This window comes from Bubalus bubalis, chromosome 11 (assembly GCF_019923935.1).
Source record: "Bubalus bubalis isolate 160015118507 breed Murrah chromosome 11, NDDB_SH_1, whole genome shotgun sequence".
Lineage (NCBI taxonomy): Eukaryota > Metazoa > Chordata > Mammalia > Artiodactyla > Bovidae > Bubalus > Bubalus bubalis.
In genome coordinates, this window is record NC_059167.1 from 92,200,663 (window position 1) to 92,224,649 (window position 23,987).

Genomic DNA, 23,987 nt, shown 5'->3' on the forward strand with positions numbered 1-23,987 from the left:
CAGCAAAGATATCTGACCAAAAGTGCTAATACTGCCAAAAGTGAAAAACCCTGATCTAGATAAAGGCAGAGAAGGAAAGGAGGAAAGGTCTCAGAAGATATATTTTTGAACACTACATCACAGCAGAGGATTCCCCCCAGCCACAAACCTAGCAAAAAGCTAGCTTACCCAACCTCATCTAAAAGTAGTATATTGTTGTTTACTCACTAAGAGCTGTGTCCGACTCTTTGAGACCCCATGGACTAGAGGTAGCCAGGCTCTTCTGTCCATGGGATTTCCCAGGCAAGAATACTGGAGTGGGCTGCATTTCTTCTCCTGGGGATCTTCCTGACACAGGGATCAAACAAGTATCGCCTATTTGGCAGGTGGATTCTTTACCACCAAGCCACCTGGGCCTCCCTAAAGCCATCTTCCTTAAACATAAGTTAACAGAAAAGAATTGGAATCTCAAAAAGAGAGGTGAGAATGGGAGGACAGAAAAAATATTTGAAGAAATAATGCCTAAAAAGGATTCAATTCAATTCTCATACAAAGTTTTTGTAAGAAAAATGCAAAGAGTAACATTCCTACAGATAATGAAGCACACCAGAAAGACATATTCACAAAACGAATGACTATTTTAATATAATATGCAGAACCAAGGTTTTCTCTCTCATTATTAATTTCCTAAAAGGATAACTGACTATAAAGCATACATAACTGAAAAAAATAATTGGAAGTTTACATTTTTAAGAATTATCAAAAGCAGCAAAAACATGAAATACCTAGGAATGTATTAAAGATATGTAAAACCTATACTCTGAAAATTATAAATATTGAGAGAAATTAAAACATCTAAATAAATAGATAAAAGAAAAAAGTTAGAGGATTTAACATACCTGACACTTCTAAACTTAACCATACAGCTACAGTAATCAGAACAGTATGGCACTAGGAAAAGGACAGATGAAAAAGATAACAAAAGAGAATACTGAAATATTTATGAAATGCTATGATACCTGTAATTTCCTTCAAACTACTAAGGGAGGGAGGTATAGACAAAATAAGATTGGTCAAATGTTGGTAACTGTTCAAGCTTGGTCTTATGAGGATTTACAATACTACATTCTATTTTTTTATATATTTGATACTCTCCATAATAAAAAGCTTTTTAAGGCATTCATATTTACAAAAAGATTTTTAAAAGGTCTCCAGTTAAACTGGTTAATCTAAAATTTTAAATGGCACTTGAATAATTAAGTTTTATCTACCTACAGCAGGGTTGGCAAACCTTGACCTGTAAGCCAAAAACTGCCTCTGGTCTGTTCTGTAGGACTAACCAACTAAAACTGATTCTTACATTTTTAAAGCATTGCTTAAAAAAGAAAGAAAAGGAGACAGGGCCCACGTAGTTCACATGTCTAGAATTTATTAATTGGCCCTTTATCAAAAAAGCTGTGTCAACTCCTTGATCTAGAGAATCAGGCAGATCAAAACTGCTAAAAGTCAAAACATATACTCTACATCTGTTGAATAACAAAGAGAAAAATTTCTTGGGAATTCCCTGGAGATCAAGTGGTTAAAACTTGGTGCTTTCACTGCATGGCTGGGCCCAGGGCTCGGCTCAATCCCCGGTCAGGGAACCAAGATTCCTCAAGCTGTATAGCACAGCCAAAAAATAAAATTCTTTCATTAGAATGACTATGTTCATGTAGAAACACTCACATATGAAAAAAATTATTATTAGGTAGAAAATATGAAATTCCACATATTTGCTCCTCTCCCTTTTCTACGGTTCTGGGAAAATTTCTTCTCTCTCAAGTACTATAATGGAGATCTAACAGATTTTTATACAAGTAAATTTTCCTTCCTGTCTAGTCACATTATGGATTCACATTGTCAAATTACGTTACTGTATCTTAGAACAGATATATAGAGTCCAGATGAGAAAAAAACACAAAAAGAAATGTACATATATGCTGAAACAAGACTTAGAGAAATATTTCAAAAGATGTCTCAATGGCCTTATAACTGGGGAAAAAAGAAGAATGTCTGATATGAAATCCTGGCTAAAAATTAAGCAAAAAAATACTTAGATCGTATATGTAATAACAAGCTGACTATGCATAATGGCATTTCAAAAACTTTTTTTGTTTCATTCAGAAGTAAAACATTCCTTGTTTTCCTTAGTTTTAAAAAAACCTATTGCAACAAAGTATCTGTAAAACAAATTATTCTTAAATTTGCTTAAATCTCTATAATACTACAGTTTAGGCTGCCTGCCAGATCTATTACTTTTAAATTACTTGTACAAGATATATTTCCCACTGTATGTAAAAATTATATCTTTGCAAAATTGCATAAGAAAATAAGTTTCCTAATACAGATTTAAAATATTAAAATATTTTTTCCAAATATCAATATTCAATTTTCCTAAAAAATATTATAACCTATCCTCAAATGAAAGAAAGAAAGTGAAGTCACTCAGTCATCTCCGACTCTTTGCAACCCCATGGACTGTAGCCTACCAGGCTCTTCCATCATGGAATTTTCTAGGCAAGGGTTGCCATTTCCTTCTCCAGGGGATGTTCTGAACCCAGGGATCGAACCCAGGTTTCCCACATTGCAGGCAGACACTTTACCATCTGAGCTACCAGGGAAGCTCCTCAAACTCAAATCGAATTACTAATAAGGCTATCACTGTCTGAGATCAACACAAGCCACTAAAGACAAGTTAGGTATGGATTTAGAGTCAGAAAAGTTTTTAAATGAGCCAGCAAAGCTTCAGGTATAACTTTTGCATGGTATTCTCCGTAGATTCTCCATCTGTCCCTAGAAGCTGGGTCCCCATATAAAAGTAAATAAACCTTTCAGCTGGGAGTATCAAAACTTGATCATTTTCTACAATACATGAAAAAGAGCAACAGGTTTTGGCTAAACGTAAGTGCTATCTACAAAAAACGAACACAAAATAGCAATGAGCTTTCAAGACAGAAGAAATGAAGTTAAATATGGTACAGAAAACAGGCCATTAGGTCACAAACACTTCAACAAAAACTGACAATTCCTCAGGTTCTCTCATTGTCTCCTTCTTTGTTACACATGAAACTGTAGGAAAAGCTGGTACTAATTACTGAGTAAAATAAAGCTAGATATGAATTAAAAGTTTAAATTCATTCTTGATGCTGAATTCCTTTTCTCTTCAAAGTAAATAAAATAGAATCAGGAAAACATCATACTGAAAACAACCCACTCCTTACTAGCATGTTAAAGTACTGTTTTTTTGTATGGCCACAAATTAGAGCCTTCCTAATTCATCAACTAATACAATGATTAGGCAGTCTGAATAACTGATTTTTTTCCCTGAAGCCTGATTGTTTTTAGGCACATACAATTACCTGACCTTAGTCAAGAGGAAACTGCCTAATAAAAGGAGGATGGAGAAAACAAAGCAAGCTTTCATTTGAGGATCTCTTGGGCTGACATTGGTCTAAATTTTTTACATGAATCTACATCTCAGTGGCTTTAAAAATTTGACTGACACATACATTATAAAGATAGAGCCCTAAGAATAAATTTAACCACTGAGGTAAAAAAGCTGTACACTGAAAACTATAAAACATTGATGAAAGACATTAAAGACTATAAATAAATGGACAGATACCCGATCATGGATCAGAAGAATTAAAATTATTAAAATGTCCATAGTATCCATAGCAATCTACAGATTCAATGCAATCTCTATCAAAATTCCAATGGCATTTCTCACAGAAATAGAAAAAGCAATCCTAAAATGCCTATGGACCCACCAACGACCCAGAACAGCTACAGCAATCTTGAGCAAAAAGAACAAAGCTGGAGAAATGACACTTTCTGATTTCCAATTCTATTACAAAGCTGTAGTAATCATTAAATAGTATGGTACTGACATAAAAATGAACACACAGACCAGTGAACATAACAGAGAGTCCAAGAAAGAAACCCACACACATATGGTTAACTAAAGGGTGTCAAGACTATACAACAGAAAAAGGACAGTCTTCAACAATGTTGAGAAAATTGTATATCCACATGCAAAAAGATGAAATTGGAGCCTTATCTTTACAACATACACAATAATTAATTCAAAATGAATTAAAGACTTAAATTCAAGACCTGAAACAGTGTACTCCTGAAGAAAAGATAAGGGGAAAGCTCCATGATGTTGGTCTTGACAATGATTTTTTGGATTTTAATACCAAAAACACAGGCAACAAAAGCAAAAACCAGAAGTGGAAATATGTAAAACAAAAATATTTCTATAAAATAACAATTAAAAAAGAGAGAGAAAGAAAAGAGAAAGTGACATACAGAATGGGGGAAAATATTTACAAACTATGTATCTAAAAAAGGGTTAATATCCAAAATACATAAGAAACTCACACAACTCTAACAAAAATACAAATGATCCAATTTAAAAAAGGACAAAAGACCTAAAGAGACATTTTTTTTAAAGAAGGCATACAAATGGTCAACAGGTACATGAAAAGATGTGCAGCATTACCAAGCATCAGGAAAATACAAATCAAAACCACAATGAGATATCACTTCACACTTGTTAGGATGGCTATTACCAAAAAGCAAAAGGTAAGTGTTGGCAAGGATCCAGAGAAAAGGGAATTAGTATACACCACGGGTAGGATGTAAATCGGTACAACCATATCGGAAAACAGCATGACGCCTCCTCAAAGAACTAAAAACACAACTACCGTGTGTTCCAGCAACCCCAGGACTGGGTACACATCCAAAGGAAAAGAGTATCTATCTCAACAAGGACTCTGCACTCCCGTGTTCACTGCAGTGTTATTCAGAGTAGCCAAGATACGGAAACTTAACTGTCCACTGACAAAGAAAATGTGGGGTGTCTGTATGCACGGACACAATGAAATATTATTTGGCCTAAAAAAAAATGGAAATTCTGCCATTTGCAACATGGATGAATCTGGAAGACATTAAGATAAATGAAATGAGCTAGACACAAAAAGATAAATACTGTATGATTTCACACGTGGAATCTAAAAAAGTCAAATTCATGGTAGCAGAGAGTGCAATGGTAGTTATCAGGGAAGGGAGTGGGATAAGGAAAACGGGGAAATGTTGACCAAAGGGTATAAACTTTTAGTTATAAGATAAATTAGATAAGGAGACATAAAGTACAATATGGTGAATATAGTTAATAACAATGTGCAGAACACTTGAAATTTGCTTAGAGAATAAATTTAAATGTTCTGATCACAAAAAAAAATAATGTGAGGTGATGAATGTTAATTATCTTGATTATGGTAACCATTTCACAGTGTATACATATATCAAAGCATCATGTTGTATACCTTAAATATTTATGATTTTTATTTGCCACTCATATCTAAGTAATGCTGGGAAAAAAAATGATAGATGCAGGCAAATACATATTTCAACTGCTTGAAATTCAGTGAACCAATAATTTACAAATATTTTATCCCCTTTTTCAATTTGTTATTTCTAAATAAGGTCAAATACTGAAATTTTTAAAGATAAAGCCTCTGAGAAATCTGTAAGGTAAACTGTCCCCAAACAAATGTTTCCCCAGGGTGAAAAGAGGCTCCATAAAACTTACTCCTTTCCAAAATTAAAATTACACAAGATATCTTAAACAATTCACTCATAATTATGTTTTTACTTTACAGTCAGTACCAAGAAAACCTCAGCCTACCCTCATCTCAACTCAAAATTCAGAATCAATTACTTCAATTCACATAGTTATCTTCAAACTACCCAGAATTTCTGAAGAACATTTTTAATAGATGGAATTCAGGAGCTCAGATAACTCTGATTCCTCTAAACCTCCATTTTTTTTTTGTCCAGGCAACTACATCTTCATCTAAAGATACTATGAAACTAAAGTTAAAATTCAGAAAAGTATTTGAAATTTTTTTACTTTAAAAGTTTTGTTTGCTAATATAATGACTTCAAAAACAGAAAAGACTTTAAAATGGAGAAACAATTTAAACTTAAAACATATTAATTTTCATAATCTTAATTTTTTAGGTTTCAAAACAGAATTAATTTCCAAACTAATCAAAACTTTTAATACATTCCCCTGGAACCTACTAAAGCAGCTGATTCATTATTATTAATAATAAATTCATTATCACCAATGTTGAGTGAGCCCTCTACACTACCTAGCAAATACTGTGTCAAACCTTCTCCACTCTGCTTCTCTAATTAACTTGAAGTAGTAAACACTACTTCAAACCATCTCCACTGTTCTTAAACCGCATATATCCCACTTCATCCTCTCTACTCTCAACAGATGACCTTGCACAGTAATTCAAAGAGAAAATATGAAGAAGCCATTCAACTATGGGAACTCTTCCATACCATATCTACAAACTTTCTTGTAACTACACCTATCCTTTCCTCCTATCTTCCAGTTTCAAAAAAATTCTCTCTTGCCTAAAGCCAATGTCTCCACATATAAGCAGGACCCACACCCTTTCCACCTTCTAAGGAATCTTATTCATAATTATACTTTTTTTCCCCCACAGTAGTCAATTTTTCTCTCTTGACTGAATTTTTCCAATAAATATTTACATGTGCTTAAACTTTCTTCCACCTCAAAAGCAAAATTTAAAAAAACTCCTTTGTTCCACTTTTCCATCTCTGGCTCTCCCCTTCACAGCCAAACTTCCCCAAACAGTTGTAAACATGCTTAGTTTCCGTTTATTTTCCTACTCTTTCCTCAACCTATTTCAATGATCCATGCTCTCCTCTCTCCCTAGACAATCATATCCATATTCTTAGCTTCAATTATCATCTATATGCCAATGATCACCAAATGTACACTTCTGGTCAATACCTTTCCTTTGAGTTCCAGATCTATATACATTCAACCATCAACTCCTAATATCTACTTTGATGTTCCAAATGTATGTTTAAAACAATACGTACACAGAACTCAAAAGATACCTGCTCACCCTCCAATTCCTATTAAACACACATACTCCTTTATCTGGCTCCGCTTGCCTTTTGTTCTGTCTCAGTGAACGGTACCACCATGCATCCAGTTACAGAAGCCAGAAACTTGGAAGTAATCCTCAGTATTTTCTCTATCTAAACCAGTGGTTCTCAACTAGAGGCACTTCTGCCCCCCAGGAGACATCTGTTAATGTCTGAAGACATTTTTGGTTCTCATAACCAAGGATTACTGGCATCTAGTGAGTGAAGTCAGAAATGTGGCTAAAACACCCTAAGATGCAGGGGATAGTCCCTCCATACCAAACAAAATTGGTCTAAAACATCAACGGTACACAGGCTTAGATGACCTAATCTAATAACGCATCATCAAATCCCATCAATTTCACTTTCCCCCAACACAGTTTAAACCCATCAATTTTTCTTCATCTTAACTATCAGCACTTCCTAATTCAAAGCACCATTACCTTTTACCTAGTACCCAATAATAACTTCCTACTTCCACATTTGTGCAACTGCTTAAAATGAAGTCAAAACAATTTTTAACTCATCTCTTTCTTGCTTAAAAAAAGACCCTGAATAGCTTACCAAAGTTCTTAGGTGAAAACTAAAATGATATACAAAAGTGCTTGCATGATCTGCCTGATTCCCCACTTCTCCTACCACACTTCAGCAATTTTCCCCCTAAATCAACCAAACTCTAGCCACCATATGGCCTCCTTTCAGTTCTCCGCAGACTGCATGCTCCTTTCTATCACACAGTAAACCTTCAGACACACTGTTCCTTCTCTCCACCTCCAACACTCTTTGACTGATTAACTCCTACTCACCCTTCAGATCTCAGCTCAAATATTATCTCCTCCACACCATCATGGAGATAACTCTGCACTTGTCCTTTATAACACTTATAAATATATAAAACTGCAATTCGCATGACCATTTCTAATGGCTCTCCCTCTCACTATCCTGTATGTGCATGGTAAAGAGACCATGAACATTTAGAAAAATGCTGTAACACAACATTTTAGCATATAGCCAGCACTCACAAATTTTTGTTGATTACTTAAAAAAAAAATACAGGATCTAATCTACTTCAGGAGTTCAACTGTCACTTTTATTGCAAGTATTCGTATCTTGGGCCCCAACCATGCTTCTGAAATATATACGGACAGCTCAGCTACAACACGTTTTCTTCAATACCAATTAGCTTACAGACGATTGATAAATAAGGCAATGGTATCAATTTAATGTATTAATTGGACTGATTTGTATGTGGAGCAGAAATTGTGGAATTGTAACCTTTACCAAAAAATTTAAAAAAAAAACAAAAAAAAAACCCTTAGCTTGGCTGCACACAAGGAGTCCTTACAGATCTAAATCAACTAAAGATACGTGTCTGCATCTAGGATTCCCACTCAAAAAGCACTAAACATACCTCCACCCTCACGGAGCTCTCCGCTGGCATATTTCCTTCAGAGACTTACTTAACAGCTGACTCACTCACTCACAGCTCCACTTTAACTGCCTTGTCTCAGTGACCCCCACAAGGCAGCATATGTCAAGTGTATACTGTATATTTTTTAATATCCCTTGCAATAGCACCCAACCAGGCTAAGCCACATACCTGATCTATCCAGGTCATTTTCTAAGGGACTGATTATTGTTCTTCAGAGCGTTCTGGTTCCTAAACTGTTTAGATTTTGCATAGTGTACTCTCAAGCCCTATTTCCCATGGCCTTAGCATGCAATCTGCAGAACATGAGGCCATTCAAGAAGACAAATGTTACAGCAGATTTCCCATAGTTCCAAGCACTGAGGAACATAACTCTTGACTACTACTTCCTCAATCAGCTTGAACACTCAAAATCTGGGTTCCTCATCTCTGTTCACAGTCCAAATCATTAAAGTCGCTGATCTCTCTCTCTCCCTCTCCCCCCACATTCAATCATTCCACACAGGTATCAATTTTCCTTATGCATGGTCTCTCACATCTTTTTTACCACCATCCACCATAACTGAAATCTCCAGCATCTCTCATCTGAAAAAAATTTAACAATTAATAGCCTTCAAGGTAGTTATACCTCTTTCCAGGCCCTCCTTATTCCAAACCAAACTCCACTAAACTGCAAGAATTATCTTCTCCCAAATGCAAATCTAATTGCGCTAGTCCTCTACTCATAAACCTTCAATGGCCTTCTACTGTGCATTCAAGGCCTCAAACTGCTGCTACACTTTATTTCTCATTGAACCTCCCACTCATCTTAAAATCCAGCAGAGATAAACCATACAAACTGTTGACAAAGAAAGACACTCAGTAAATATTAGATTTTACTCTCACAGATGACCTACTTTTATAGTCAATTCTAAGAACGTCATCTCCCTACCCTTCATTTTAAGCATCTTAAGTTCCTTCTCTTTATATTATTAGAGACAAAGGTCAAATCTTCGTTGTGTCACTTACTAGCTGTGACCTTGAGCAAGTTATTTAGCTTTCTGAGCCTCAGTAAAATTAGGATAATATCCATGTCATGGGGTTGTTGAAAAGACTAAATGACATAGCATATGTAGAATGCCTGGAAGAGAAGAGACATTAATAAATGTTAGTTTTCTTAAAAAGTGTTCATTTAAAGAATGAACACAGAAATGAACTTTCCTTCTTTCTCCCAGAACTGGCAAGTTAGAGTAGCACTCAAAGAAGCTGGTTTAACAATAGAATACTACTAATAATCTTCATCCCTTGAGGTTAAGTGCTTATGCCAAAAGCATAAGATTTAGGGGAATTTTTTTCTATGCTAGTAAGCAAAGAAAAGGTTATTGATATGGAACCATATTTTACTAGATGATTTATCCTGACTAATGTTATTAAATTTACTGAGACTCAATATATTAATAAACCGTATCCATATGCAGAAGTCAGTTCCAGTATTTAACTATTTACAAATGTGTGTGTGTGTTAGTTGCTTAGTCGTGTCGAAACTCTTTGTGACCGCATGGACTGTAGCCCGCGAGGCTCCTCTGTCCATGGGATTCTCCAAGCAAGAATACTAGAGTGGAAATTGAGAGCTTCAATACTTATGCATAATATATTCCATAAAAAATGGGCCTATGGCTGATTCATGTTGATGTATGGCAGAAACCAACACAACATTAAAGTAATTATCCTTCAATTAAAAATTTTTATATGGTCCTATCTACATACATATATCAAAATCCCACATAGAGCAAAAGGTTGTTATATCTCCATTCAAAGTATTGCCCTGATTTGATTTCTACTGCAGGCTTTCACAATATAATATTACGTAAGTTTCTTTAAAATGAGAAAGCAAAGAAAGGACAAAGAACTGAGAGGTACAAAAATGGGGTATCAAAACTTCGAAGTTAGTTTGCTTTCTCTTCCCTCCCACTGATATTGCCTAAATGCTTTTCCTACTTCATATTACGAATAAAGAATGACAGCCATTTTTATAAATAGTCCTGAGACAACTGGACCAAGAGCAAAAAAGAACTTACACCTCCCTACCTTAATATCATATATAAAAATTAATTCAATGGATCAAAGACCTAAATCTAAGAGCTAACACTATAAAACTCTTAGAATAACAGAGGCATTAATTTTTGTGACCCTGGATTAGGCAATGGTTTCTTAGATATAATACCAAAAGCTCAGGAAACCAAAGAAAAACAAATAAATTGGATTTCATTAACATGAAAAGCTTTTATGCTTCAAAGTGCATCATCAAAAAAGTAAAAAGACAAAGCACAGAACGCAAGAATATATTTGCAAATTATGTATCTGGTACATGTCCAGTATTCAGAACATATAAAGAACTATTACAACTCGACAATTAAAAAAAAATTAAAACAAAGGATCTGATAGACAATTCTCTAAAGAAGATACACAAATGGCTAACACACAAATGAAAGATGATCAGCACCATTAGTCATTAGAGAAATGCAAACCCAAATCACAATGAGATACCATTTCATACCCATTACAATGGTTATAATCAAGAAGACAAATAATAAGTTTTGCCAAGGATGAAGAGAAACTGGATCACTCACACACTGCTGGTAGAAATGTAAAATGATGCAGCGAGTTTAGAAAACACTTTGGCAAGTCCTCAAAAAGTTATACATAGTGCTACCACATAACTCAGCAATTTCACCTGAGTATAGACCCAAGAGAAATGAAAACATCGTGTACAAAAACTTATACACAGATACTCACAGCAGCAATATTCTGAAATAGCTCCCAAACCCATCAACTGAGGAATGCATAAATAAAATATGGTATATCTATACAATGGAATAGTATTCCCCTATGGTGGTGGTTTAGTCACTAAGTTGTGTTCGACTCTTGTGACCCCATGGGCTGTGTAGTCCACTAGGCTCCACTGTCCACAGTATTTTCCAGACAAGAATACTGGAGTGGGTCGCCAACTTCTTCTCCAGGGATCTTCCCTACCCAGGGATCAAACCCAGGTCTCCTGCACTGCAGGCAGATTCGTCATCAACTGAGCTACCAGGGAAGTGTCCTCTTATTCAGCTATAAGGAGGAATAAAGAACTGAGAATTGCTATGACAAGGATGAATCGTGAAAACATGCTAACTGAAAGAAGCAAGACCACGTACTGTATGATTCCATTTATATGAAATGTTCAAAATAAGCAAATCCATAGAGATTAAAAATCAATACTGGTTGCCAGAGGCTGGGGGAGACAGGCAGAGATGAGAAAGCGACTGCTGCTGGGTACAAGGTGTCTTCTATAGGTGATGAAAAGGTACTGGAATTAGAAATTGGTAATGGTTGCACTGCCCTCTGAATATAATAAAAACCACTGAATTATACACTTTGACGGAGTGAATTTTATGATAAAATTGCATCTCAATTAAAGAAAAAAAAATGATAGCAGAATAAAAAGTGGCACAAGCAAGGAATGAAGCAAGTATTCCCTTTTTGACCCAACATTTTCTGAACATTTACTATGTTTAAGACCTATGCTGCTTGCTAGGAATGGAAAGATGAGTAAAACAAAATCACTACACTCTCCAGGCCCATTCTCCTTAGCCTACAAAGGAGGTATTTCTCGAAGGTAAAGCAGCTTTGAAAATGCAAAAACAACAAATATAAGCTGCAGACAATTCAAAAGAATGCAGATATTTATATTATAAACTCTTCTAAATTAGCCAGAATGCTTTTTTAAGAGTTTCACTAAATATGAGGCAGAAGAGACATGCTTCTAATATTGGTATTAACTCATTATTCCCCAATGCTGATGTCATTTTCCAAGAAGTATTATTGAAAGAGCTTCATTTATTTTAAACTGTTTTCCAAATAATGTTTTTGATAAATCTTCCCTGATCATATCACATATCATATCAGTAATATAAGAAAGTATTATTTTCTCACTGACTCCTGGGTTCTCTATTCTTGACATTAAAAACCTCAAGATAAAAACAAATACACCAAAAAAAAAAAAAAAACAAATATACCAAGGAAAAACATGCTTTTTAATACTTTACTACAGTATCCATATGAAAGCTTGTTTTACTATAAGAGAATAGGTAACAAGAGAATTCTCTAAACTAAGAAATCAACTCTTTTAGGCTCTTATCCCAGATTTTTATGAATCAGAGAAAATCTGACATCCTGATATGAAAGCTTCATTTCCAAAGAAGAACAGCTCACAAAAATCAAAGAATCAAATTTAGATAGGAAACTATGTTGAATAGTCTTTTAAATAGTACAGAAAAGGGGCATGTTCTACCTAATCCAAGACATTAGATATTTCTGACACTTTTAATATACTATTTATATTAACTTCTCAAAAGATAAAACTAAAGTCTATATTAAAATTACCTTATCTTTGGCCTCAGGCAGTGTGATTTCTCTAGGTTCTAAAATTGATATTTCTCGAAAAGGTGGAACACATCTGACTATATCTGGTACATAGTGTGTATGAAACAATGGTGACATTGAGTATCTTCTTTCATCTGATAAAGGCACTATGTGGTTAACTATAGTTGGCTCTTGGTGGGGTGAATGAAAACGCTGCCGTTTACCATCAAGAGGAAGATTCTTTTCATCGCTTAATCTCCTGAAAACAAGCAACATACCTTAGTGATTAAAGATATAACTTTCTGATAACAAATAGAAAACAATTTAAAATATATAAATAATAGATGAAAATACTGACTTTTTCAGCAAGGCCATGTTATTAGCTCTAAATGAACCATAAAATAGTCAGTATAAGAGACACCTTTAGAAAAAATGTATGATAATGCATATTTTTAAAAAAACAAACCAATATATACATCAAGGTTAGTCTCTTGCATTTGAACTACCACAATATTTCATATCAGCAACAAAAACTTGGTAGGAAAATCTCTATTTATAGAATCACTAACAATAAAAGATCCAAACTCTAACATAAGGAGGATAAGATTAAGTGAACTGAGTGCTGTACATAAAAGGGATCTTGGGAGTCCACCTATGTTCTGGTTTATCAGCAGGAAAGACCAAATTAAGAGAGAGCTGTTTTTTGTTTTTGTTTTTGTTTTTTTTAACTATAAAAACACTAGATACCTAAAGTAGTCTGAAAATGAACTCTACTTATATAGTTCAATATAACAGTATTATATACAATATAACAGTCTTGTATTCATGTTAAATTCTTGGTCATGACTGATGTATTTTTAGTTATACAAGAGAATGTCCTTGTCCTTAGGAGAAATGCACTGATGTGCTTTGGGATAAAGTGAAACAGTGTCACCTTTCTTTCACATGGTTCAGAAAAAAGTGGTGGGGTAGGGAAGGAAACAGGAAGAATAAAACAAAATTTAGCAAAACTGATGAATCTAGGAAAACCACATACAAGTGCTCGCTGTACTATTTTTCAAAATTTTCTGGAAGCTTAAAAATATTCAAAATAAAAAAGAGAAAACAACTTAAAAGTCATTATTTGTTGGGAAAAATAGTATTTACTTAAATGATTATTACTAAGTTGTTTAAACCACAGGAAATTATACAATCCTTTTATTTACACTCTAAAATTTTATGGGTCATAGCCACCTAAAGGTTTTTATTTTAATATTCTTTTGGGATTACGTCAATTTCTCTCTCTCTGACAGACCCACAAAATAACTAGAATTCCTACTTACAGTAAAGGTATACAAGTGCTAAAACCATAAGTATACATTTAATATTTTTAAACATAAAATTCAGAGCTTTACATAATGAATATTTCTATTGAGAATGTCAATGTTAAGTTTAAATATATATATAATTATGAACTAATGGAATTTATTTTCACTCATGATTCACAAATGGGGCTATCAAGACAATTTCTAGAACACAAAAATTTAAATGAAGTCAATATTTTAAGCATCATGATACAGTTTTCTACCCAATTCATTACCTCTGTGTGCTTCAACTTTCTCAACAGAAGAGGGGTAACAGTACTTACCTCACAAACTGTTGTAAAACTTTGTCAAACCATTATTTGCAAAGTCCTTAGAACAATGCCTACTCTACACAGTGAAGGATTGATGCTGAAGCTGAAACTCCAATACTTTGGCCACCTGATGCGAAGAATCGACTCACTGGAAAAGACCCTGATACTGGGAAAGATTGAAGGCAGGAGGAGAAGTGCACGACAGAGGCTGAGATGGTTGGATGGCATCACCAACGCGATGGACATGAGTTTGAGTAAGCTCTGGGAGTTGGTGATGGACAGGGAAACCTGGCATGCTGCAGTCCATGGGGTCGCAAAGAGTTGGGCACAAATGAGCGACTGAACTGAACACAGTGAAAGTGTTAGTTGCTCAGTTGTGTTGCTCCAGGCTCCTCTGTCCATGGAATTCTCCAGGCAAGAATACTAGAGTGGGTTGCCATTCCCTTCTCCAGGGGATCTTCCCGATCCAGAGATCGAACCCAAGTCTCCTGCATTGCAGGTAGCCGCTTTACCAACTGAGCCACCAGGGAAGCTGCAAAGTGAAAGTCGCTCAGTTGTGTCTGACTCTTTGTGACTGTATAGTCCATGGAATTCTCTAGGCCAGAATTTTGGAGTGCGAAGCATTTCCCTTCTCTAGTGGATCTTCCCAACTCAGGGATCAAACCCAGGTCTCACATTGCAGGCAGATTCTTTACCAACTTAGCTATCAGGGTAAAGAATAAAACAGATAACCAGTGGGAATTTGCTCTGTGATGTAGGGAGCTCACTCATACGTATGCCGACGGCCGATTCATGTTGATGTATGGCAGAAACTAACACAATAGCGAAGTGAAAGTCGCTCAGTCATGTCCGACCTTTTGTGACCCCATGGACTGTACAGTCCATGGACTTCTCCAGGCCAGAATACTGGAGTGGGTAGCCTTTCCCTTCTCCAGGGGATCTTCCCAACCCAGGGATCAAACCCAGGTTTCCCACATTGCAAGCGGATTCTTTATCAGCTGAATCACAAGGGAAGCCCAAGAATAATGGAGTGGGTAGGCTATCCCTTCTCCAGCAGATCTTCCCAACCCAGGAATGGAACTGGGGTCTCCTGCATTGCAGGCGGATTCTTGACCAACTGAGGTATGAGGGAAGGCCACAGTGGGTGAACAGTAATTCTTATCTAGTGTTATTTCTAATTGTACATAAAAGTTATGGAATGTTTATACAGGCTTTAAAAAGCAGTATCTTGCAAATATTGCCAAGGCTTATTTTAATACTCACCCCTAAAGTTCTATCAAGATTACCCTGTGATACATCAATTTCTTTCAATCAAATTGGTTCAAGTGAATTGATTCCTGACTTCTCTATAGAAAGCTTTATGTCATATAGAAACTTTCACTATAATAATATTTACTGTGGAACCTGACCTGTGTAAGATAAATTAAACAGTAAACTTTAATAGAAAGAGTTATAAGCTGAATTACGTCCTCTCAAATTCACATTTAAGTCTTAACCCCAGTACTTCAAAATGTGACTCTACTTGGACACAAGGCCCTTAAGTAATTAAATTAAACTGGGGGTTATTAATCCAACATAACTAGTATCCTCAGAAGAATAATTAGGACACAGAAAACAGAGGAGGATGACAGTATTAGGAAAGAAGGCAGCCATCTATAAGCCAAAGAGGGAGGCCTCAGAGGAAATCAAACCTGCTAACACCCTGATCTCAGACTTCTAGCCCCCAGAATTTTAAGAAAATTAATCTGTTATTTTAGTCACCCACTCTGTTGAACTGTTATGGCAGCCCTAGCAAATATACAGAAACCCATCTGCTTTAGTTAAAAACGCAATTAAAAGTAGTTATCTGAAGATAGTTAGCCCTAAATTTTAAATACTTAGAAGTTTGAAAATGCTGTTACATGACTGACTGCACAGACCCCAGGAAACAAAATGTAGGTTAGTGTCCATTTAACTTAATACAAGATACAGTGTTAAACGGTTCCCAAAACTGCACATTTTTCTTTTCAAATAAGTTAAGAAATACTTACTTCCTTCCTCGAAATAATGGGGAAGTTGAGGTCTGTACTGGACTGACATTTCCGTATGTCAACTGCTGTAATGACACAGCTCTAGACAAGCTACCAAAAACAAAGAAAGAGCATGGTAACATTTCCTCTAACTCCAAATGTTTCACATAAAAAGGATCTGTGTCAAGTAAAAACTGAAACTTACAAATGACATGGGCCAAAATGACAGTGCACTTACTCTGCATTGTGAAAGCTGAATTGTGCATCTATAAGCTGCTGGTGTGAATAAAGACTTGGTGACAGGGCAAAGAAGTTATTATGTTGTTGATGGTTTGGAGTGAAAGGCGGGCGACCCAAAATTGAGTTTGGGAACATGCTCTTGTTCACTAAAAGACAACATGTATTCTTCTACCTAGAATAGTTTTAAAGACAAATTATTATAGATTAAAGACACTGAACTTTTTGATAACCAGTATCTACTATTTAATAAAGTTACCAAGTTACAAATTTCATTTATAAATTTATTTTCTCAAATAGATCTCTTAAGTCACAAAATACATAACAAAATACTAATGATGAATTTTAAATCTAGATTAACTATATTATTCAAATGACACTAAAATCTTTGCAATTTTCTAATTTCATGATAAATTAGTCATAAATTTATCAACAACTCTTATAAATCAAGTTAACACCATTATACTTTGATAATAAAAAGAAACCACCCAAGAGATGTATTTAATGAAATCTACAATTTCTTACATTTATCCCCATTTTAATTTATTCAAAAGCATAAGCCTTCATATGACAACCCAAGTCCCAGGATTTAGAGCTTACAGATCTGATCAAACAAGGGATGGAATTTTATTACCTAATAACTATTTATAAAATTCTGAGATTCCCCTCAAATTTTAAACAACTTATAAAAACAACAGCCAATAAGAGAGCTTGTTCTGCAGGAACAGAGAAAACCTATGTAAAACGCAATCAGAATCGTTCCCTGCTCCTGCCAAGAGACTAGATATTTATTCTTTGCAATGACTGACCCCAAAAGGCTGTAAATTCAGAGAAGAGTGGGATAAAAAAACAAACTGAAAACAAATATTAAGTAAAGTCTACAAAGTAAAAATAGCATTCCCAGCTTATATTCCCAATTCAAGCAATTAAAAAATTCATCTATGAAATAATGGAAAGAGAAATCATATAATATAGTAACAAAGAAATCTAACATAGAAGCAGTCGTTCACCAAGAAAATGTTAAGCTTGCTAGAAACCTACAATGAAGTCTACTACGGAACTGCCTACCTAGGCACACAGAAGCTTCCAATTTAGATTTCTAGAAAAACAAGTCATGGATCATCAGAAGTTAAAAATTTTAAAAAGGCCTAGTAATAAATAGAAACAACACTTGGAACAAACAAAAGATGAGAGAAAAAAAAACTCATTAATTTCATAACTAATAAAAAAAACACTGTATATGTAAAACAAGAATGTGTTGTTTAAAAAACAAGAAAGACTCTTGGAAATTACAAAATTAAAAGCAGAAATATCCAGCAGAAAGCTAAAAGAACACTGAGGAATGAACAAGAAAGAAAAACTGGTGAGGGCAGACAGGAGGCAAAACAGTAAGAGAAAAATATAAGTGACCAGGTGGTCCAACATCCAACACAACTTAAGTTCCAGAAAGAACAGAAAAGGAATTACCAAGAAAATAAAACAAGAACATGGTCAGAACTGAAGAACACCAAGCCTTAGACTGAAAGGATCCAATGAGTAAAAAGCACAAGATACACACACACACACACACACACGTCTATATACACATATATATATAAACGCATATTACAGTGAAATTTCAGAATACCAGGTAAAAGAAGCTTATAAATATTACAGAGAAAGAAAATGTTATAAACAAAGGGATGGGGTGAATAGGTAACAAGGTCCTACTGTAAAGCACAGGGAACTATATTCAATATTCTGAGATAAACCATAATGTAAAAGAATGTAAAAAAAAGAATGTATATACATATGTATAACTGAATCGCTTTGCTGTATAGCAGAAATTAACACAACAGTGTAAGTCAACTGTACAATTAAAAAAAAAAGAAACACACAAAGGGATGGTAATCAAAATGGCTTTGGACCACTCAATAGCAACAGTGGAAACAAGACAAAGAAGTGAATGCCTTCAAGGCTTCTGTAGGAAATGCTTTCAAGCTATAATTCTATACCCAATTATATTATCAGTGCAAAAGGAGAATAAAAACCCTTTCAAGACATGTAAGGTATTGAAAAAAGTAAAAGAAAATCCCAGATCTAGGAAAAGGGAAGTTCTCACACAGGTCAGAGACAGTAAATTCCCCAGGATGCTGGTGAAGGGACAGCTTAAAGTAGAACACGTCAACAGAGGGCTACAAGAAGATATGCAAGGAGGAAAAAAATGAACTGGTAGTTTACCTTATATATTTGACCAGAGAGGAGTTTGGCCAACAGAGCAGAAAAAATTATAGGAACAGAAATGTAGCAAGTTCGGGCCTCCTGGTGGCCCAGTGGTCAATAATCAGCTTTGCAATCAATGCAAGGGACGTCAGTTCAATCCCTGGTCGTGGAAGATCCCACATGTCTTGGAGCAACTAAGCCCATGCGCCACAATTACTGAGCCCGCTCACTGTAACTTCTGAAGCTGGTGCATTTAGAGCCTGTGCTCTGCAACAAGAGAAGCCACTGCAATGAGAAGCCTGCATACAACAATAAAGAGTAGCTCCCACTCTGAGCAATTAGAAGAAGCCTGTGTGCAGCACTGAAGACCCACCAGTCAATAAATAAATAAAGTCTTAGAAAGAAATGCAAGAAGTTAAAAATAAATTACTGAAACTACAGACAAAACACACTCAAAAGGTCATATAAAAAAGAAAATATAGTCAGTTACCTACTTAGTTCTTACAATAACATGAATATTTAACATATTGATTTAAACAGAAATTATAACATGTATACATGTGAAGTTGCTTCAGTCATGTCCAACTCTTTGAGACCCTACAGACTACAGCCCACCAGGCTCCTCTGTCCAGGCGATTCTCCAGGCAAGAATACTGGAGTGGGTTGCCATGTCCTCCTCCAGGGGATCTTCCAAACCCAGGATCAAACCCACATCTCTTATGTCTCCTGCATTGGCAGGCAGGTTCTTTACCACTAGCACCACCTGGGAAGCCCGAAATTATAATATATTTATATATTACTTACTACATTGTATTTATTTACAATTACGTATGTTATTATACTATATTTTACATATTATTTACATGTATATATACATCATAGTTTATGATGAGAGAGGCTACATAAAAGTGCTAAATCCTCATTTTCAATAGATGTCAATCTAAAAAACAAGTTATAAAAGTTGTGGTGTTTTTTTTTTTTTAGAACAACAGAGGAAAACAATATATATACTACTAAAAGAAATAGTAATTGCCTCTGGGGATTGGGACCAGATGGCTTGAAAAACTAGAATAGGAGACAACAGGAGAGGAAAAAAAAGAAAGCTCTGGGAAGAAACAAATAAACCACTCATAGAAACTTTATTCCTTTTCAATTCTGAAAGACTAAAATTTCCTAGGCTAGCCATAGATAGTGAGACTTACCAGTTTAAAGTTCATAAGAGATTGTGGAGAAAAGCCACCATCAGATCCCAACCCAGGTGCCTGACTACCATGGACCAGAGACAAGGTGCTACCTCCAGAAAACAAGAGTTTGTCAGCTTTCTTCAGAAGGCCTTTCTATAGCTATAGGAGACTGATTTTTTTTTTTAATTCCTATAATGTTTGCCAAACTATACTCTCTGATGTTTGCTGCTGCTGCTGCTGCTAAGTCACTTCAGTCATGTCCGACTCTGTGCGACCCCATAGACGGCAGCCCACCAGGCTTCTCCGTCCCTGGATTCTCCAGGCAAACACTGGAGTGGGTTGCCATTTCCTTCTCCAGCCTGATGTTTGCTGCTTAGAGACAATATGTTGAACCAAGCAGGATTGCACAGCATTCTTTATTAAAAGTACTCTCAATAACAGTAGAATGCCAGATCTAAGGCTCTCACTAATGCCACCTTCTCCCTTTACTTGGGTTCACACTGTTTCTTGGCCTCCCTGACTCTGCTTCTCTGATCCAACTTCCCAAAAAACAATTACTATGTCATAGGATTCATGAGAAAATGACATTAAATACAATTCATTATAAAGAACTGTGCTTGATATTTAATTTTACTGTAATACAGACATACAATATGGATCTGATCAAATAAGAGAAGGAACTTGTATTCAGAAAAACTAGAATTAAAATACTCTATATTCAGATTTATTTAAACCAGTCCATAGGTAAAACTCCAGATATTTTGTTTATGTGTATAAATATGTTTGTATTTTCTTCATGCTTGAGACCCAAAATGACATAATAGCCCAGATGATGGGCTTACTTCTATCCTATTATATGGTCAGAATAAGGACAGAATAAGTCAAAAGATGTTTTGTGGCCCAGAAGTACTCTTCAAAGCTAATGACCAAATTATCCACAGCTTAAAGGCTAAGAATGATTGCATACTTAGTTACTTTAGAGCAGTTACCTAAATCAGTGTATCCCAAATTCCAGATAAGCATCAAAGGTTTTGGAGCACCACCAAAGCAAAGAATCTGTCAGTTCTCCTCAGGATGAATTTTGGCCTTCAAGTCCAGCTTATTTAGGCCAACCTTGGAAGTGGGGAGAATCATTCCTAGGGAATTTAACCCATGACATTCAATGCTCTCCAACAGATATCCTGCATAATCATCTAGAGATAAGGAAGTAAACCAAAAGCCTATGGATTTCTATTCCTTTCTAATATTTCTCTTAATATTAAGACACGCAAAGATAGTAATATTAAGGGACACACACAGAGTCGTCCCTGACTCTTTGCAACCCACCCCAAGGACTGTAGCCCACCAGGCTCCTCTGTCTGTGGGATTCTCCAGGCAAGAGTACTGGAGTGGATTGCCATTCCCTTCTCTAGGGGATCTTCCCAATCCAGGGATCGAACCTGGGTCTCCTGCATTTCAGGGAGATTCTTTCCCACCCGAGCCACAAGGAAACCTACTCCCTTAATACATTCCAACACTAATTCTGATGAAGATAAAAAAGACACCAAAATAATAACCTATTATAAACAATATCGGGCTTCCCTGGTGGCTTAGATGGTAAAGCATCCACTGGATCGCAAAGAGTCAAACACTACCTAGCAACTTCACAAAAAAAACACAAACAATAAACAATATAAGGGATCATTTTTTAAACAAAACAGAGTTTCTGAGAATAAAATCCAGCAAAACTACTATCACACCAGATTTAAGGGGACTTCCACAAAATTTTAAATTTTTTTCTTATATTCTGAATAAAAGGCTTTTTCAGCAAGTAGAGAAAAAAAAAGATTACCCCACAGTATCCACAGTACCAGGTATAAGAAATTTTATGATAAAGAAAATCCAGATGTTAGTGGTATCCTACTTTTCTTAGTTTGAAAGTTATCAACTTCTCAATCTGTCTTGACTATACAATGGAATAAATTTTGAACTGCTTTAAAACTGTTGCATTGGTTCCTGCCTTAAGGAGAGATTAAAGAGACACTTTTAAGGATTACTTCTTGACTAAGCAAGCCTACTGAGAAATTATACGGGTCTATTTGTAAATAATCATACATGAGACAAGGCTGTAATGGAGTAGTTTTCAAAGTAATTCCTAGTGACATAACCTTTGGTCCTGTAACTTAAAAATTGGAATTTCTATCCTAAACTTGACCTCCTCCAAAGAATTAGAGAACACTCAAGATTACATAAACTCCTTCATCAAGATTTCCTAGGAAGTGGAATCTGCAGTTATCTGTCCACTTTGTCCAAATGCCTCTGATCCCCTAAACTTACTACTCTTCTTCACAATACAAATAGTCTAACTCCTAAATCCTGCTCAACCTTTGTCAACCCATCCATAGGTTGTGAAAGAGACGTCCATTTGATTAAGAATTAGATCGCACCCAAGTGCTGAAAAATAATCGAGCCACATGATTCCAAAGGAACATTTCTTCATTGCCTATTCCACACAGAGTCCGTTACAGGACATTTCCTACGATTTAAAGTATTGTTACTGTCAGTACAAGGCTGTCAATGCCATGTTAAAAAGCCTTGTGGTAATGAAGCATACGAGAGTATTTACAAAAGTAGCATGTTACCTGTAAATCAAACACACAGACTTAGTATTCACTTAAGATCTTTCCGTAGAAAACCACACACCTGTTAAGTTGCCAATTTAGCTTGAGTTTCAGTTTCTTTTTTGTTCCCCTCACTGGTATACCAATATAAACAAACAACTGGTATTTTAGACAAAGAGGTGAGACAGAATCAAACAAGGCAGGGAACGTGGACGATTCAAAAGTTGGGAGACACATGTACCCCTTCGCGTTCTGGCCTAGAGAGTTGAAGAGGCTATCCTCAAAGGCTGAAGGGGGCAAAAACAAAACACAGCGGGTACACAACAATCGGACCGAGTCCTAACCTGTGCATTTTCCTATATCTCGAAGAACTGAGGCAATTTCACAACCACTCAGTGAAAAGTCTTAAGTTTCAAAGTATTTACCTTAGCTCTTCACCACCCTTTGAAACCCCATGCAGAGTCTCCAGACGCTCTTCCTCGTTTGGTCCTAGACTTGAGGACGGGACGCGAGGAAGACAAATGAGTGAAGAACGTCACCGTTTCTAAGATTCTTCAGCAAATTCAGCAGTCCTGGGGCCGCCCAGACCTCTGAGATATTGAGGAAATACCGCCGGAACCTCCCACACAAAACACTAGTTTTCGAAAAAGTTTCCGGCGCGCCGCGGTGCCCCGCCCCGCGCCCCCCAAACGGGCCTACACGGAGGCTTCCCTCTCTTAAACCCGCTAACTCACAAGTGTCCTCGGGAAAGGACTGCGCAGGAGGGTCGACCGGCACCCCCAGCCCAGGAGCTCCAGGAGCGACGGCCTGGCGCGCTTGGTCCTAGCTTCCTCCCGAGCCAAAGGAGGTAGTGCCCACGCGGAATGGATAGGCCCGGCTCCGGGCTGAGCGCTAAGTCTCGGCCTCGGCAGCAGGGAGGAGCAACACAAGAAAAGGCAGGGCCGGCAAGGGTGTGGGAGCTCGGGGGCGGTGGCAAAAGACGGAAGACTGAAAAGTAACCGAAAAAAAGAGGCGTAGAAAGCCCTATCGGAAATACCCGGAAGACCGACGTGACCCGGATGGAAACAGCGAACAGGCAGCGGGAGGTCATACTTCCGGCAACGGCCTCGCTCTCTCCTGGGAGCTCTTGGCTCGAATGCGCAGGCGCTCGACTGTGCAGGCGCGCGGCTGGGAGCGTCACGGTTAGGCTGCGGGAAGGTCGTAGCTGGGAGCGCGTAGAGGCTGGGACTTCTTTGAGAAAGACAGAGGGTTTCCCTGAACCCCATCCCTAAGCTCACATTCTGATAAGCATTTTTTTTTTTTTTTTTTACCGGTCCTTCCTGTCTGCAT

General features: G+C 36.5%; 1 protein-coding gene across 11 annotated transcripts in view; it reads right to left on the reverse strand.

Annotated features, from left to right (window-relative positions):
- The window catches only part of TENT2 (terminal nucleotidyltransferase 2), a 59,587-nt gene extending 35,824 nt beyond the window's left edge, over positions 1-23,763 (reverse strand). For 4 of the 11 annotated variants that reach the window (XM_006053976.4, XM_006053972.4, XM_025296360.3 and 1 more), the window contains exons 1-5: positions 23,393-23,535; positions 23,084-23,277; positions 16,674-16,847; positions 16,457-16,546; positions 12,833-13,070 (exon numbers count right to left, since the gene is read on the reverse strand). In XM_006053976.4, the coding sequence (XP_006054038.3) occupies positions 12,833-13,070; positions 16,457-16,546; positions 16,674-16,810 (465 nt within the window). In that variant the 5' untranslated portion in view covers positions 16,811-16,847; positions 23,084-23,277; positions 23,393-23,535. Of the gene's footprint in view, positions 1-12,832; positions 13,071-16,456; positions 16,547-16,673; positions 16,848-18,892; positions 19,142-23,083; positions 23,278-23,392; positions 23,536-23,694 lie in introns of those variants that run through there. The other 7 variants (XM_025296357.3, XM_044925443.2, XM_025296358.3 and 4 more) reach the window with 7 other exon arrangements.
- Positions 23,764-23,987: the final 224 nt, after the last annotated feature.